Source organism: Aulostomus chinensis, chromosome 3, assembly GCF_037954235.1.
Source record: "Aulostomus chinensis isolate RoL2024-O1b breed Wild chromosome 3, RoL_Achi_v1.0, whole genome shotgun sequence".
NCBI classification, from domain to species: Eukaryota; Metazoa; Chordata; class Actinopteri; order Syngnathiformes; family Aulostomidae; genus Aulostomus; species Aulostomus chinensis.
The window spans coordinates 16,922,948-16,939,056 of NC_141322.1; the positions used below are offsets into that span (position 1 = coordinate 16,922,948).

General features: G+C 43.7%; 2 protein-coding genes across 4 annotated transcripts in view; one reads left to right on the forward strand and one right to left on the reverse strand.

Moving 5' to 3' along the window:
- LOC147267931 (retinoic acid receptor gamma-B-like) overlaps positions 1 to 15,080 on the reverse strand; it is a 66,115-nt gene extending 51,035 nt beyond the window's left edge. For all 3 annotated transcript variants that reach the window (XM_086199089.1, XM_086199088.1, XM_086199086.1), the window contains exon 1: positions 14,841 to 15,080. The gene's annotated coding sequence lies outside the window, so the exon portion shown is untranslated. The remainder of the gene's footprint in view (positions 1 to 14,840) is intronic.
- LOC147267932 (nuclear receptor subfamily 1 group D member 1-like) lies at positions 1,699 to 11,803 on the forward strand. Its single transcript, XM_086199083.1, has 9 exons — positions 1,699 to 1,970; positions 2,087 to 2,300; positions 7,284 to 7,595; positions 7,703 to 7,791; positions 7,913 to 8,057; positions 9,412 to 9,974; positions 10,074 to 10,259; positions 10,369 to 10,579; positions 10,669 to 11,803. The coding sequence occupies exons 2-9, from the start codon at positions 2,282 to 2,284 to the stop codon at positions 10,863 to 10,865; spliced, it is 1,722 nt and encodes a 573-aa protein (XP_086055209.1). The 5' UTR covers positions 1,699 to 1,970; positions 2,087 to 2,281; the 3' UTR covers positions 10,866 to 11,803.
- Positions 15,081 to 16,109: the final 1,029 nt, after the last annotated feature.

The window sequence follows — 16,109 nt, forward strand, 5'->3', positions numbered from 1 at the left end:
GTGTGTGTGTGTGTGTTGGGGGGGGGGGGTCATGAAACATCAACATCATTTGTGCACAACACTCTTAACTTTGATATGTTAATTGTCAGTATGTCTCCATGTGTGGCAAATGGTTGTCACATGCAGAATTACAAGAGAAAATCAGCGTAAAAAAGATTCTTAAATAGTAAAGAAATGTACAAATAAATAAATAACAAGCAAAAAAAAAAGGCCTCTATATCAATGATGCATTTAATATGTGTTGATTTATGTACTTTTACCTAAATACATGCATATTTAACTACAACAAAAACGAAGACATACCCTACATATAATACACACTGACCAATTATGGTGGCGATATGAATCAGACCAATAAGACTGAAATGACCAAAAGGTGAAAAACACACAGCGTTAGACTTTGATCTCAGGCTTTGATTGACATTCAGTAATCACGATCATTGTCGTCTGGGTACGTGGACAACTGGTGACATCAGACATCCAACCTTACATGGTTTAGATCTCGTCACAGAGGCAGCGGTGATGGAGGGAAGGACCATGTGTGTCCGTGGGGAGGCGTTTAGCTTTGCGTGTGTTATCTTTGCATTGTGGTGCTTGAAATGAGAACCCAGAAATTGATGTATGATGTACGGTTGAACCATGAGTCAGAGAGGACTGAAATAAAGACATAGATAAAGCAACATCTCATTTTTCCTGGAGTGGAGTGAGCGAGCTGCATCAGAGTGGATAAACTGACAAGAACATCAGACACGAGTCAAGTCTCATCTTCGCCTGCCCATGTTGAAAGAAGTGCCCGGCTTAGAAGTGAATGTTTAGACTGAAATTTGCCTCCATCAGCGTGGACTAAAATACCCTGCTACTAATACTCACAATGTGCTCCAGCCAGCATCACCCAGCGCCTCACATAGACCACGTCCAGCGCTTTGTCTCATGTTTGTCTGTCGGTGGTAGCAAGTCCTCCCCCTGACATTTCCATGTCATTTCAACAAAGAGGGGAAACATACAGGAATGTATTGTTAATATAGTGAGTTTAACTAATGCATCTAAAAATAAAATCATATAGAAAATGCACTTTATTTTCTTTATTTATCCCATAATTTATTTCATGCCAAACCCAAGTCTTCTGGACGGTTGTGACCTTTGGACTGTGAGCGTGACAAATAGTCCATGTTCTGAAAAAACAAACAAGGACAGCAAAATGAATCAAAACAAAAGTAAAACTAAAGAAAAACAAAAATGGAGTAATCAAAACCAGCGGACTCGTCCAGCAAACAGCGATTCAAAACAGAACTGATTTTGAAAACAAAATGGCGAAACAAAATAATAAAAAGGAAAAAAAAAGAAAAGGTCAGACTGCAATAACCTCCTCAACCTTTTCCCTCTCACGGTGTCGAGAGGAGGAAGGAGCGAGGTAGGAGTGAGACGTCTCGCCCGCTCCGCCCGTCTCTTCCTCGGTTCCCCTGCTTATCGCCGAGCCCAGGCAGCTCATTTGCATAAAATGTGTGTCAGTAGGGCAGCGCGAGCTCACATGCCATGCGCACATGCTGGAGAGCTTTTAGCAGCATTCCGGTGTGATCGAGCCCAATGTGCCGTCTCCACGCGGTTCTCTCGACCAATAGGAGACCGAGGAACAGTAAAAAGAGTGGAGGCGTGGGAGGGGGAGGGGGTCGAGAGAGAGGGAGGGAGGGGGGGAGAGAGAGAGAGAGAGAGAGACATCCTTGATACACACAAACAAACAGGCGGTTGAAGGGACACAGTTAAAGAGCAGGGGGGGAAAAAAACGGTCACATTTCTCAGGCACCTGAAAACGTGCTGGTTATTTTAGGGGCGCGTGTTGCTTATTGATGAGGCGAGTTTAAACTACTTCCACTCCAGTCGTGTTTTGATGCTGACTGTGCCAGGCAAGCAGCCGAATGCTCTCTGAGGTTTAGAGAAGCCCTGTCCTGTACCAGGATCTCTGGCATCACAAGGTGTGCAGACCTCGTTCACCTTGGAAGTTATTTGGATCAATAAGAGCGTTGCTCTAATTTTCTTTTCTGTCTTTTTTTTTTCCAATTTATTTTGTCTTATCTGGAAGGGTTTTTAGACCCCAATGCCCTGCACACACTCCATTTGGTCAGATCTCTTGGATACACTTTCTATGCCTTGGCAGCTCATGACTCTTACACCTGTATCAACCAAACTCCTCCGTGGTGAGCAGAGGCAGCAGTTCCGGCATTAAGCGCCCGCATTTAGAGGCTTCAGAACGGTTCAAGAGCGCAAAATCGATCCAGCTGGAAGCATGGACAACAGCCCTGGTGGTACGTCTGACTAATTTTGTTGTTATTGATCAAGTAAAATTGCATTTTGTTTGTTTGTTGTTGTTTTTTTTTTAAAAAAAGGAGTTGCTAATTGTACGTAAGCGAATGAGATCGGGTGCACTTGTCCGCATCAGCGCGCTTAGAGAACAAGTGTCTTCTTATAAGTCATCGGGTTTTGTGACACTGCAGTTTTTCTTTCACAACAAAGCTGCTTGTGATAGGACGGGAATTGTGTCATGTATACATCTTTGTCGTGTAGTAGAACCTGAAACAGTCCAATGTGTAAAAATGAATTATTTGTCAATGCCGTGTCCTGAATGCAACTGATCCGGGGCGCTGTGTTCCAGCTGCAGGAGTCATTTAGGCGCTGGTGTGACACTTGGCTGTCGTTGCTTGGACCTGTAGTGTTCCAGCAGTGCAGCGCCGTATGTCATGCGGGCTGTCGCCGGTTAAGGTCTGACTGGAGGATCTGGGAGGGAGGTCCACCCATCGATCTTTACTGCGGACTTCCGCTCCTCTGCATGTAAACACAATCACGTGAAGCACGACCTAAAACGGCCCTTGACCGGGGAACTTGTGCAGCAGACCCCGATTCACGTTGCCTCTCGTGATTTTCATCTGTTAATATTAATACTGATGATATCTGGCAAGAAGTGGGCGGGCTTGGTGTTATTATTTCCACTTGGTTCCAATCGCCTCTAAAGGTCGCCATGGACTGTAGTTTGATCGTTTGTAGGATTAAATGACTCATTTGGTTGGAATTCATCTGTTTCCTATAACTACTTGTGAGTACACGCATACTCACGAGCATCCAGGGCCAAGTGCTGCCTACGCGTGACCCGGCTGTGACTTGAAGGGCAGTGATGGGAGTAAACATCCAGTCCTGCCAGGGTTTTAATGGAGTGGGAGGAGCTGATAGTGAACGTTTAACCACAAATATATTCAAACGAGTTCAACACACTCTCGTTACCAGGACGTTGGTGTGTGTGTGTGTGTGTGTGTGTGTAAATTAATTCCTACAGCAATAACCTCGAAATTCAGTGTTCAAGGTGTTTTTATGACTGCTGTTAAGATTTACAGTCAGCTGATGAGCCATATCCGGTGAGGTGAATGCATCAGCAGTAAGGATCCTATTGCCTTCTCGTCAATTCCAGCGGAGACGTTATAACCATGGCAACCCCGCCGTACACGGACAATAACGCCCTTGAACAGCGGATCGTTGAGACTGATCCCCGGGTAGAAAACCGTCGTGATAACGTTGGGAATCACGCGCCCGATTCTCTAACACGCAGCCACCCCGCCTCGAGCTCAAAGCACGTGTATACAGCCTCAGCATCCACGTGCCGCGCATGATCCCCCGAGCGCCCCGCCCCTCGCGGTCCTTCCTCTCCGCTGCGCGCGCCCGTGCTCGCGCCCGTGGCGCACGGGGATTCCTCCTCGTTCGTTCGCCGATAGCTTGGTCAGTGGGTCAGAGGGGCTTTGACAGCCTGTTCTCTCTCCTCCTGTTTCCTAGAACTGCCTTTAAATGTTCATTAGTGGCTGCCATGACTCACGCAGGCTTGTTACTGTGCGATATCTGATGGCGAGGACACATCAGCCATTGACATCCTCCTCTGGTGGCACGTCTTCTCTCAACGGAGTGACAGACAATAGAGATGCATTGAGCATCCATCGCACCACTGAAGGGAAGAACTACAGCATGTTGGATATTGTGGAGTCACCTAGTAATTATAAGGACCCTGGTTCCACCTCCTACAATGGCCACACACAAAGGCAGACCACTCACAGCTTTCACATTCATGTGTCATGGTTGCAACTGAAAGAGATTCCTATCCATGCAGTCACTGAATGACAGCATTAATTGTATATTTTGGCATCAGTACATTCATTTAGTTTACAGCCTGGTAAAAGGAATGCAGTTATGTTACCAATTAATGACAAAATATATCTTTTATGGTAAATAAGAGGGTAAATGCAATAACGGGACAGTTTCTAAAGTGCCTTCCTTTTATTAAGGTGTTTATTGCACACAAACACATCTGATGTTGGGGTGTTAGCTGTTAGCAGCGCCACGGTTCATGAAGCAGCCTAATCCAGGTCTAATTTAGTCAGCACAGTATTATATGGTGGTTGCCAGAGGGAGGATGAGCGTGACTCCATGGTAACGTGACCATGCATCTTGGGAAAAGTGAACTGTTCATTGATCGCCCCTAACAGAATTGACCCATCAGCTTTGAAATAAAGCTACTGGGCAATATTAAAAAGGTTTCCAAAGTGGTCCCAGGATGTGGAGGGGCTACCTTTTTCAATAGCCGTTTGCAATTTACGGCCAAATCAGTAACTGTAGGCAGGAATCCTTTCACGACCGGCATGTTACAGATGACATTAGACAGAGAGATGACACAGGTTTCCATGTCCAGTGTCCAAGTCTGGCCACGCTCACACACCCACAGATTGCTTCTTCTACCTGTAGAACTAGTTTGTAGAGATCACCCCTAATGTGGCCTTGTGCTCGCAAAACTGGCGTAGTCACCTAATGGCCCATTTCTAGGGTGTTATGACCTTGAAAGATAAAAAAAAGATATCAAAAATGTTATTGTGCTCATGGTCATTCCAGTTTGCACGAGCATTACGCATTGTGTCTGCTAGCTGAAGCCTGTCCTGAAACCAGATTCTTTGTGGTTTGCGTGTGACAGACGATCACTCATCTAAAAGTCTCATTAAAAGCCAAGCAAGGGTTCAATGACAGATAGAATTTCTATTCGAGGATCAAGTGGATTTTGCCAGTCCATCACATTAGATGAACTGAACTGAACCATGAAAGCATCTATTGTTGAGATCATAAGTGGAGCGTTTAAAAAGATCATTTGCTCTTTGTTGCCTTTTAAAACCGCCATCCCTCATCGACACGAGGGCAGCTTTTTCACGTGGAGGAGAGCTTACTGCCCATGCACACTTGTTAATGTTCAAAGGAAAGAGGCCAGCCTAGTTGCAGTTAAGAGGGGGCGTCTCCCCCAGACATGATACGTGCATGTTGTTTATACAGTTAGCCTTCCGTGCATGGATGCCCAGGGCAGGGGTGGGAACACATGGTGGGGGGGATGAAGGACTGGTGAGGGGAGGGCACGAGAGAGCTCTGTTTATTCTATAGCTCTGTGTGTTCTCAGGTCACATGTTCTCACCTGTGAGTACACCACGGATGATATTCTCAGACCTCATTCTTGCACCCAGTCGAACCAGATTCCAGGAAGTAGTCAGGCCAAATATGGGATGTTGTTACTCCAGAGGGGCAGGGATGTGATGGAGAGTGTAGAAAGGGGGTGTGTTGATGGCGTCTGACAGGAGGGTGTGACCCTGGGTGATGCACATGTCTATGAACTTCATTCACACAAAGACACAGGAAACTACACATGCAACATGTGTTAGTTGACACCACACACATGCCATCTAGTTATCCTTAATACCTTGCGTTCAGTGTTGACACGTGTAAGCAGTGGAATTGAGGAGGCAGTGAGCTGATGCACGTTTCGTCAAGGAAAAACAGACGGAGGATTTCTTTGCTAAGATGATTCAAGTCATTAAAAAAGGGAACTAGAATGACAGTAGAGAAACAAGCTGGAACTACACTACAGTGACACATTTAAACCGGTGGACAAAACAGAGGAAACGGCTGACATTTATAAAAGCTGCGTTTCAGGTCTACCCAAAGAACATTTCTGTGAGGGTGACCCACAAACTCTAATCATGCAAGCTAAAAACATATCAGTTGACAGGTTTCTATGCCAAGGTATTAAGACACCTGGCACACGAAGAGGAATCGTGATACACCACAGATATGAGGACAGAGTGATAACATGAATACCTGAAAGATATTTTGTCCACTTGATAGATTACAATTTTTTTTATGTCAAATGTTTAATTCTTGCACTGACAAATAATATCCAGCTACAACGTGACCATTAACCCTGTGCAGGCTTTTATGGAATGCAGGGACTTTAGGTAGCTGTGTCGCGCTCACGTCTCTCTAGATCTCTCGTCAGCGAATTAAAGCCCTCTCTATTCCAAACGTGATCTGGCCTAGCGTTTGTTATTGTACTGCTGCTGTTGTCTACACGGGACTGCGCAAAGAGCCTTGTGAGCCGGGCGGGAACTGTGTCAAGAGTCCATGTGAGCTCCCGGTCAGGTGGCTGGCAGATAGATGGGTCTGCAAGCCGGCAGCCAAAGAGGGGAGGAGGGAGGGAGGAGGCAGGGAGGAGGGGGAAGAGGCTAGAGAAGAAGGGAGGGGCGTGAGGAGAAAAGAGTGAGTGCTGAAAGCGAGCGGGATGGGAGTTGGCTGGCTCAGCCTGCACGTGACGGGGAGTCTTTCATCTTGCGGGCAGAACACTGTCTGCAAAACAAGGGGCTGGGTGTTGTATTCAGGGGTAATAGGGCATTTCCGACTTGATGTGACATCTTTGAACAAAGGCCAGTGTATGTCCCATCTGCACTTGTTGTGAACCAATACACGTACTGTCATATTGCACTAAGAATTACACTTTATTTCTTACGCCAGTGGAACTATAGACATTTAAAGTGACATTTGAATAATATCCTGGTAGATATTTTTATAAGATATTTAGGCTGTGTATCAAATATAGTCATTGTAATAAGACTATCCCATTGCATTTGATTTAGACTTACTATTTCAGTACACAACAGCAACAGGCAACATTAGAGCAGCTCATATTCTTTCAAGAGTGGGCATTAGAAGTCATTAGAAACCCAAAGGGCTCTACAGCAAGAACCAGGTCAGATTTGTTGTTCTAGCTTTGAAATGTGTTAAATTATTCATCAGATAATATTTCTCTTGCCCCAACATGATCAGGGCTTCCTATGTGTGTCTGAGAATCTGCCAAGTAGAGTCTCTGTCTCAAAGTAGAGCATTCCTGAACAGAGCCAGATGAAGATCAGTCAACTGAGTTTCCCCCTTCTGTCTTCCTCCAGGTGGCGTTATCTTGTATGCTGGCTCATCCGGCAGTGCCAGCCCGAGTCCTGGCAGCCCCTCAAGTGGATACCAGACCCAGTCACCCTCCTCCCACTCTCAGCCCTCGTCCCCAGAGGGTGTCTCCTTTCAGGAGATTGGGGCACTAAAGCAGGGAGGAGAGCAAAGGGGAGGAACTCCTTCCCCGAAAATGGTCTTCCAGTTTCCTGAAGTAAACAATGCTCCAGTTACCCAAATTACAACAGCGTCATCAGCAACCTACAACCATCCCACAGTGGCCAAAAGACCTTGTGGTTTCACCGGCACGTTCACCAGTAAGTACCCACTCACGTATCTCCTTCATGTCCTCTTCTATTTTAACCTGCCAGCTGTTTGCTGTTGTATTTCTCTCACTGACAATGAATGCGTGCTTCTTCTATAGAAACTGGGGGCATGGTGCTTTTGTGTAAGGTGTGTGGCGACATCGCATCTGGGTTCCATTATGGTGTCCATGCCTGTGAGGGCTGCAAGGTGAGTAAAATGGAATTATACCCCATCTTTCATTTCAGGAAATGTGAACAAATATCGCCACAATAGGCCCTCTTTAATGTCTTCATCCTTCTAATACTTCCTCCTCCTTCCTCCCCTGCAGGGTTTCTTTAGACGCAGCATCCAGCAGAATATCCACTACAAGATGTGTGTGAAGAATGAAAACTGTCTCATCATGCGCATGAACCGCAACCGGTGCCAACACTGCCGCTTTAAGAAGTGTCTCTCCGTGGGCATGTCCAGGGATGGTGAGAGACACAGCTATCATCCGTTAAGGAGACATTCTGCCACATGACAAACAAACCCATCGTTTTTGTTTTTGGAGTATTTTATAGATCAGGGTTAGATGATCATGTGATGTACAGTAATAGTTTTTCATCGTTCGGTCTCACTCATCAGCAGCATCATCCCTTCATCTTCCTTTTTTTCCTTCTTCTTTCTCTTTGTCTTTTACTACCTGACCTCCTGCCTCCCTCGCTCAATGCCCTCCTGTTTGATTTATAGCAAGAGGAGCTCTAGAGTCCCAGTAGTCATCCGTCAATGATGAACTGTGGCAGATCTGGTTTATTTTGGGAAATTGGGGCATGAAAGCTGTTGATTATGCATTCGCCAGGACGAACAGTCGCGCCATTTATTTTTTCCAATGTTGACACTTCCAATCAATCATTTCGAACATAATGTGATTCAGTCCTGCTAATCATTAAAATCTGCAATTGAAATGAAACCCTTTTGACCAGTTAATCTGCCCTGTCAACATTGTTTTACCGTAAGGCTCCAATCTCTCAGGACGCGGCCAAACTAGGTGATAATAAATCAGCGGTTCTTTGGGAGCAAACATTTTTAGTTGACCCAGAAAGAAAAAAAAAAAAAAAATCCCAAACAGGGGAGTGAAAAATCAGCTGGATAATTAATCAGATCACAGCAGGGAAACTGCATTATTGAAAAAAGGATATTTTTATGACCTGAATAAACACACTGAGGGAAATGAGAGGAAAAGAGAAATATAATAATGTGTTGATTGGTTCAGCCTGAGACTGCAATTATACCCAGAAAGCTGCAGTTAATTTTCATCATCATCTTCTCACTTGACAACATGTTTGCAAATGAATGATTCATTTTTTTCACCTTCATCTCCTTTTCTATTAACCTCTACTACCTGTCTCTTATCTGTCTTGACCTCCACTCCTCAGTCAATCTGTCACTTTGCTAATGACATCATGTTCAGTGCTGTTGGCCCAGTGACCTACTTTCAGAGAAAAGAGAGAGCAAATGCTCAACTTAGAGACAGAAAGGGAGAGAGTCTGGGGGGAGGAGGTAGCATGCAGCGCACTATAAATAGGGCTGTTGGTGGAGGTGCAGTATTGAAAAGGGGGAAGGGGAGAGACGAGGATCAGATGATGGCTTTAGTGTCCATATTGTAGTGAAACTGCTGTGATGGTCACATGAAGTAAAGGTCTATGGATTTGTAGTCAAAAAAGAGAGAACAGTGAGGGTGTCACATATGTAGAATCACTGAAGGTGTTTGTGGTGGTCAGACTTATACTGATGTTTGGTGGAGTAAATGCTAACGGAGGACCCTGTCTGTGCTCGTTTGTTCCTCAGCTGTGCGTTTTGGGCGTATTCCCAAACGGGAGAAGCAGAGGCTATTGGATGAGATGCAGAGCTACATGAACAGTCTCAACGAATCAGCCTCTATGGAGATGGAGGTGTCACCACCTTCAGATGCCCCCTGTAGTCCACAGAACCAGTCAAATGAGGGAGCAGGCTCTATATTGCAGTCTTACCACAGCAACTTGATGAACAATGATGAGAAACCGCTCAAGATGGCTGCCAGAAACAGCAACCTTGGCACTTCCTCTTTCCAAAACAGTCCAGTGCAGGAGGCTACCCCATCACGCACAACGCCCCAGACGCAGCACACAGCTCAGGGAGACCTGACGTCCAGCTACCACGTTCCCTCAAACTGCCCCGTTGTTCCCACCAACAATGAAAACTCCACTAACGTCAGTAATTCCAAGTACAACTTCTCCAATCAGAATCAGTGTCCCTTCAGTGGCAGCCTTTCACCTCACTCCTATGCAGCCAATCAGAACAGTTTCCTGGCCAGTGATTCCCAGAACCAAAATTCCTGCCCTTGGAAGCTGAATGGTGGAGCCAAAGTGCTGGTGAGTGTCCTTGTCTTTTTCACTATGTGAATATCTCAACTCAGTGTCTATACAACAACTCTAATGCATTTGCTCCTATCTTCCTTCTGTCGGCAACAGGCGTGTCCCCTCAATTCGTGTCCCGTGGCTCCAGCCAGTCGCTCCAGTCAGGAAGTGTGGGAGTCATTCTCACAGTGCTTCACCCCCGCTGTTAAAGAAGTGGTGGAATTTGCTAAAAGCATCCCAGGCTTCCAGACACTTAGCCAACATGATCAAGTCATGCTGCTCAAATCTGGCACCTTCCAGGTACATCCACATGAATAGAAGTCCTTGGTCTTAATTAGAATATGGTTTGTTCTCTGCTTTATTACCATTCCTTGGAGTTTTTCTGACCCTGGCCTGGTTCTTTCTGCAGGTTCTGATGGTGAGGTTCTGCTCATTGTTTGACCCCAAGGAGAGGACCGTGACCTTCCTTAATGCACAGACATACTCCCTGGCATCATTGAGGGCTCTGGGCATGGGCTCTTTACTGGACGCCATGTTTGAATTCAGCGAGAAGCTTGGATCTCTGGGTCTGGCACCGGATGAGATGGCCCTTTTTATGGCCGTCGTACTTGTTTCTGCTGGTAAGACCCATACATGTACTTCCCCATACCCATATTGGAGAAACCACATATCCTGATGTTCAACCCCAGTTTCTGCTCTCTCTCTGTAGACCGCTCTGGTATTGTGGAGATGGAAGCAGTGGAGCAACTGCAGGAGAATCTCATAAAAGCTCTACGCTCACTCATAACCAGTCGCCGTCCAGATGATAGCACCCTCTTCCCCAAGTTGCTGCTACGTCTGCCGGACCTGCGAACCCTGAACAATCAGCATTCTGACAAGCTGTTAGCATTCCGCATAGATCCTTGAGTTAAAAAAGGCCCACGCCTTACTGAGGTATCCGTGGGAGCCTCCTTGCTCCCTGTGCAAGCCTGGCCTGTCACAGACGCTGGAATCTGCATGATGTTGTGGGAGCTGGGCCAACTGCAATGCCACGATTGAGGGGACAATGAAATATATCAGGTGAAAGATGGCATAGCACAAGGTGAAGGCCCTTTAACTCAAACGGATCCCTCCAGTTGCTTCCAGGACTGCCAAAAGACTATCAGAAACAAACTCTTCTTCCTCTGGTGGTTCAAGTCAACATGAAATCACATCTCCTCCCTGGGGTTTGCCTGCTGTTCCTCACAAGACTTTGTCCTTCTGTCCCAAAAAAAAGCAAATGGGAGTGAAGCCCTCACATTTGACTGGAGAAAAGGAACATGTACAAACATTCACCTACTATGATTTCTTACTCCACATTCAAGTGTAAACAGCACTTTCCATTCATTAACATTTAAATCAACAGCAATAGAAATGTTTATGTATGCTCAGTTGAAATGAAATCAGCTATTTTCACATGTCATGAAATCAGAAAATCACCCATTTGTGATTGAGAAATGTATAACATTTTTAAGAAATGAGAGTAAGCTACATTGTATCGGTATGCGGTAATCAGGGAGAAATTATTGGTCATTTTAGACCGTGTCTGATGGGTTCATAAGGTGTTCTCTGTATATTTTGTATATATCATTTATTCTTGGTTGGTACCCATGTTAGTTTGCAGAGTCTTGGATATGTAAATGAAGTACTTAAGTATTGTATAATGCCAGCATCATTAACAACACATGAGAAACTGCTCTACAGACTGCAAAGTGACATCTGAACCATGCACTCTGAGTATAAACTTTGTATTTGAATATATATATTGAAATAAATGTATTGTCAACTGACTGCATCACCTGGTGAATATTTTGTAACTGTTTTGTGGTTACACTATAGAGTATCATTATTAAATAACCTTATATATATCATTTTTATTGTGCTCTTTTGTCTTTCTTATCCCCCTCTTAATGTCATGCTACAACCAGCGCTCCTGAGGCACACTATCAGGCTGTCGCCTAGCAACAGAAGCAATCAGCCAATCATGCGCTAGGTCTGAGAGGCACTGGGGACTTTATTGCTTACAATCAACATCACTTGATTTTTGAGAGTGTGATAACGAGCAAATGTCATTTCTAAAAGTTCCAACCCCACTGGCACTTTTCTGGGGGGGCTAAGGTGACACGTAGCCCCTGAAAGGGAGATTATTATTGACAAACGCAAAAGACAACTGTGCTGGAGGTTAACTGGGAACTTGGAAACTTGGAACTGGGAAACAAATGCTTCGGAGGTGTATTAGTCAAGAGTACCAGGCAGTACAAGGAGAAACCCTCCCTAGAGCTATCGCTTCAATCTGATGGAGGGCCTGGGAAAAACATAGCTGTACATGTTTGGGAACACTTTCCATAAACAACAACTCTGGCCTTCAGTGGTCTCTAGGCAGCCTCGTGTCTGGGATTGTTAGCTTCAGGATGGACTTGAGCGAGCAGATTAATTTATAATTGAATTTTATTCCAGCCAATAGACAAAAGTATATCTCGCATCTTCAGCAAAACGTGATTATTCTTGCTAAAATTTCTCCTATGAGAAAACTATGATTGATTGACTTAATTCACTATTTTCTTGTATTGTCTTGTACAAATATTGTGCACAAAGTGTTGGTCTACATATATCAGGAACCACAACTGCAATTGTTTGAATTAAGCTGCTTAAAATAGGTAACAATATTTTCAATCAGATGGTTCCCTTTGACAGATAAACGTCTCTGTGTATTAGCATGTAGCGCTCATCTGTTGCCCAGTCAACCAATGTCAAACTTTTCCTCCCCCGCCTGCATCAAAAAAACAAAAAACAAAAAACCCACATTGACAGGCTTACACAGTGTCAGTCTAGGAGTTAGAGCTCTGACGCAATTGAGTTCTAATCATTTCTATGTTCTCCGAGCGCCACCTAGTGGACAATATAATAACAGCAGGTAAACAAACCGGCCATGGCATTTATTTGAGATAAGGCTCAGGGACTAGAAAGTGATTATTTCTTTTGATTTGTGCATAACATGAGACAATATGATGGGTGTGTCAAGCCAGGTTGAAAATGTTTCTAATAATTTCTGCTGGGGGGGGGGGGGTCTCCTTTAAGCAAAACAATTAGATATAAATTATCCTATTCATCTTAATTGGTTAGAAATAGGTTGAGATCATACAGAATGACAACTCAGCAGACGAGCCAACAGGGTCAAACAGCAGTCTCTGCGGGGTCAGTGTGCTTCAGGAGGTACAAGTTTCCCACACTAAATGCGATGCAACATTGCATTCAGTCATTTCACGTGACTTCCAGCATCCCTGATGCTCCACTGTCATGAGTAAAAAAGTAAGCAATTCAATAAAAAAAAAGCTTCAGCTTTAGCTGTGAAGGTTCCATCGAAAAAAGAAAGAAAACTAAAGGACACATTGTAAACATTTATATTAAAAAGCTTGGCTGTTAGGGCTGCTGAAACCAAATTCGGGTCTAAAACAATTGGAATTTCAAAATAAAAATCAATATTCTAATGCTGCAGTTGCTGTAATTATGTATCTTTCATTTGCTATACCCATTACAGCGATCATACACTTCTTGCATCTCTCATGCAAAAATGCACATAATACGATTTTCTAAATTCAACTGATGGCCACTGTTATGAAAATAATGTATTTCATTCAGTGACAGGGGTCAGTGAAACTGTGGCCCCATCTGTTTGTCTGGCTTCAGGTCATCGCCTCCTCATTTAGGATGAGGGACATTTGCCTGATGGCTTTCTTTTCTCCATGCTGACAGGGAGAAGAAACACGTGCACACATTGTGCTGCCCTGGTGGTCCTCAGGGCCCCCTTCACCTGGGGTACCTATGGCACATTTCCATGGTGTGTCAGCAGAAGACATCTGCTTGGACCAACTCCTGGTCCTCCTCTTCAACCTCAGTGCAGCAGACATATCTTAGGGATATGACAACCGGTTCAGAGTCTTATTCAGTACTTAGTGTACTGTCTGGGGGGTCTTGCGTGTAGCAGGCTGAGGTCAGTGAGTTTTCAGCTGTTCTCTGATTGATGAAGTGTGGTGCTAGGCCCTCAGGCAGGTGGTATATAAATGATGGTTTACTGCTCTTGTTCGGTTGAGCTGATGTCAGCCTAGTCAGTTCAGACCCAGATGGAAGTTCAGCAGGCTTGCTCTTAGACATGAACCGGCGGTGAAGACTGTTGGAGGGCTCTGCAAGTCCTTCCCCTCAGAGAATTAGAATTAAATACACAGAACGACTAGTTTACTGTTTAAGAAATATTAGGGAACAGTAACAAAAACTTCTCACTGCCATTAATTTCCTTGAAACTGTGAGATGAGAGGGACTACTAAAAATATAGATAGTAGAGATGATCTTATAAAAGATGCACCGCTGCGTATGTGTGCTATACACACTCGGGAGAATGAAAGGCCAAAGTTCGTAACAATTAGACAAACTGAGTTTGGAGCACTGGTCTCTTCTAGCCACACTGAGATTTGCTGTCTTCTGTTGCCATCTAGTGGCCAAAAGAAGGCAAAGCAGGCAAGCTGACGTATTTATAGGTGCATCGAAGTTCAGGACACTAAAACGATTGTACTCTAAAACAAACACGATGGTTTCATTAATAGGTGGTAATTCATAAACGAAATGCTTGACTTAAAAACGTATCTATGCATGCATGCAAATTAAAATTAAATTAAAATAAAACACTTCAAAAACCACAGCGATTCAGCAATCACTAAATGGAAGTCTGGATGAATTCAAAATCTGGTCAACAACACAATATTTCAAACTACATTGGAGGTGAGGAATAAACTTAAGTAGCAGGAAGGAACCCAGACTTGAGAGGACCAGAGTGAGAAGGACAGGCTGTAGGAAGTGTGTCAGACTCACATATTCATGGATAACTTTCCTCCACACTTTTAACGTCCGTGTCGCTTGACCGCAACTTGTTAGCCGGAACTAGCCGCTGCTAGCCAGCCGGCTCTGTCTCAACTCAACTCATTAGCAACAAAGCTAACGTTAGCTTACGCCAACTTCCCGGTGTTGTCATTTCAGAATAGTTAACCAGTTTTACGGTTCACCCCCGAGTATCTCCTCCGGTGAGATGACGGTGACCGTTAATGAGTTTCAATCAGCTTCACGTGAGTCGGGCGTGAGATGTTTTTTTTTTTTAGCGTATTTAATGACGTCATCTGAAGCGCCGGCCGCAAGAGCGCCCGTACAAATATGTAAATATCAACAGACTAATGTTTCTGAGAAACCTTAACTGTAGTATATTTCTTTATTACTGCGCCAAAAGAAAAGGAATGAAGGAAAACAACATTTTTTAACAATTTAGAATAATAAATTAAGCTGTAAACCAAGAACACGCTGGCAGAAATCACTGTCACTTTTTTGTCTTTTTCTTTTGCATGTTGGAAACTTCTTCGAACTCAACCTCACTTAAAAATAAAATATCTAGTAATACTCGCGATTCAAAAAAGTTTAACACTCGATTCTTTGTTTAACAGAAGATCCTTATGCAATAAAGTAAGTAAAGAGTCTCAAAGTTACAGGTCTTAATTATTAATTCAGCATTCTTTGTTTAACAGAAGATCCTTATGCAATAAAGTAAGTAAAGAGTCTCAAAGTTATAGGTCTTAATTATTAATTCAGCATTCTTTGTTTAACAGAAGATCCTTATGCAATAAAGTAAGTAAAGAGTCTCAAAGTTACAGGTCTTAATTATTAATTCAGCATTCTTTGTTTAACAGAAGATCCTTATGCAATAAAGTAAGTAAAGAGTCTCAAAGTTACAGGTCTTAATTATTAATTCAGCATTAATATTTGCCGGTTCGGTGGAAAATATTGATTCAGAATGCTAAGTGTTGTGATTGAATGTTTTATTCCTATATTTACCAAAACTAGAATTATGCCGTTTTTCAGTTGCCTTATAGAGAAAAGAATATAGATCAGTCCTTTTATTAAGGGGTTTATTGACTTGATACATATGTATGGACTGATTTTAGTTTTGCTTTATTTAAATCACTTTAATATGCAGTTGTATGCAGGTTTTAGGCTTCTGAAATGTACGTTCAACCTTTTCCTATAAATGGTCTTGTACTGTATTTAATAAAAGGAAGCAACAATTACAATTCATTTTTGTAGTCAATCGCAATA

What these genes read in the sequence shown, in the direction of transcription:
- LOC147267932 (XM_086199083.1), top strand. An exon ending in TTTCACCGGCACGTTCACCA is followed by an intron (nt 7,596 to 7,702) that starts GTAAGTACCCAC and finishes CTTCTTCTATAG; the next exon opens with AAACTGGGGGCATGGTGCTT. An exon ending in CGTGGGCATGTCCAGGGATG is followed by an intron (nt 8,058 to 9,411) that starts GTGAGAGACACA and finishes TTTGTTCCTCAG; the next exon opens with CTGTGCGTTTTGGGCGTATT.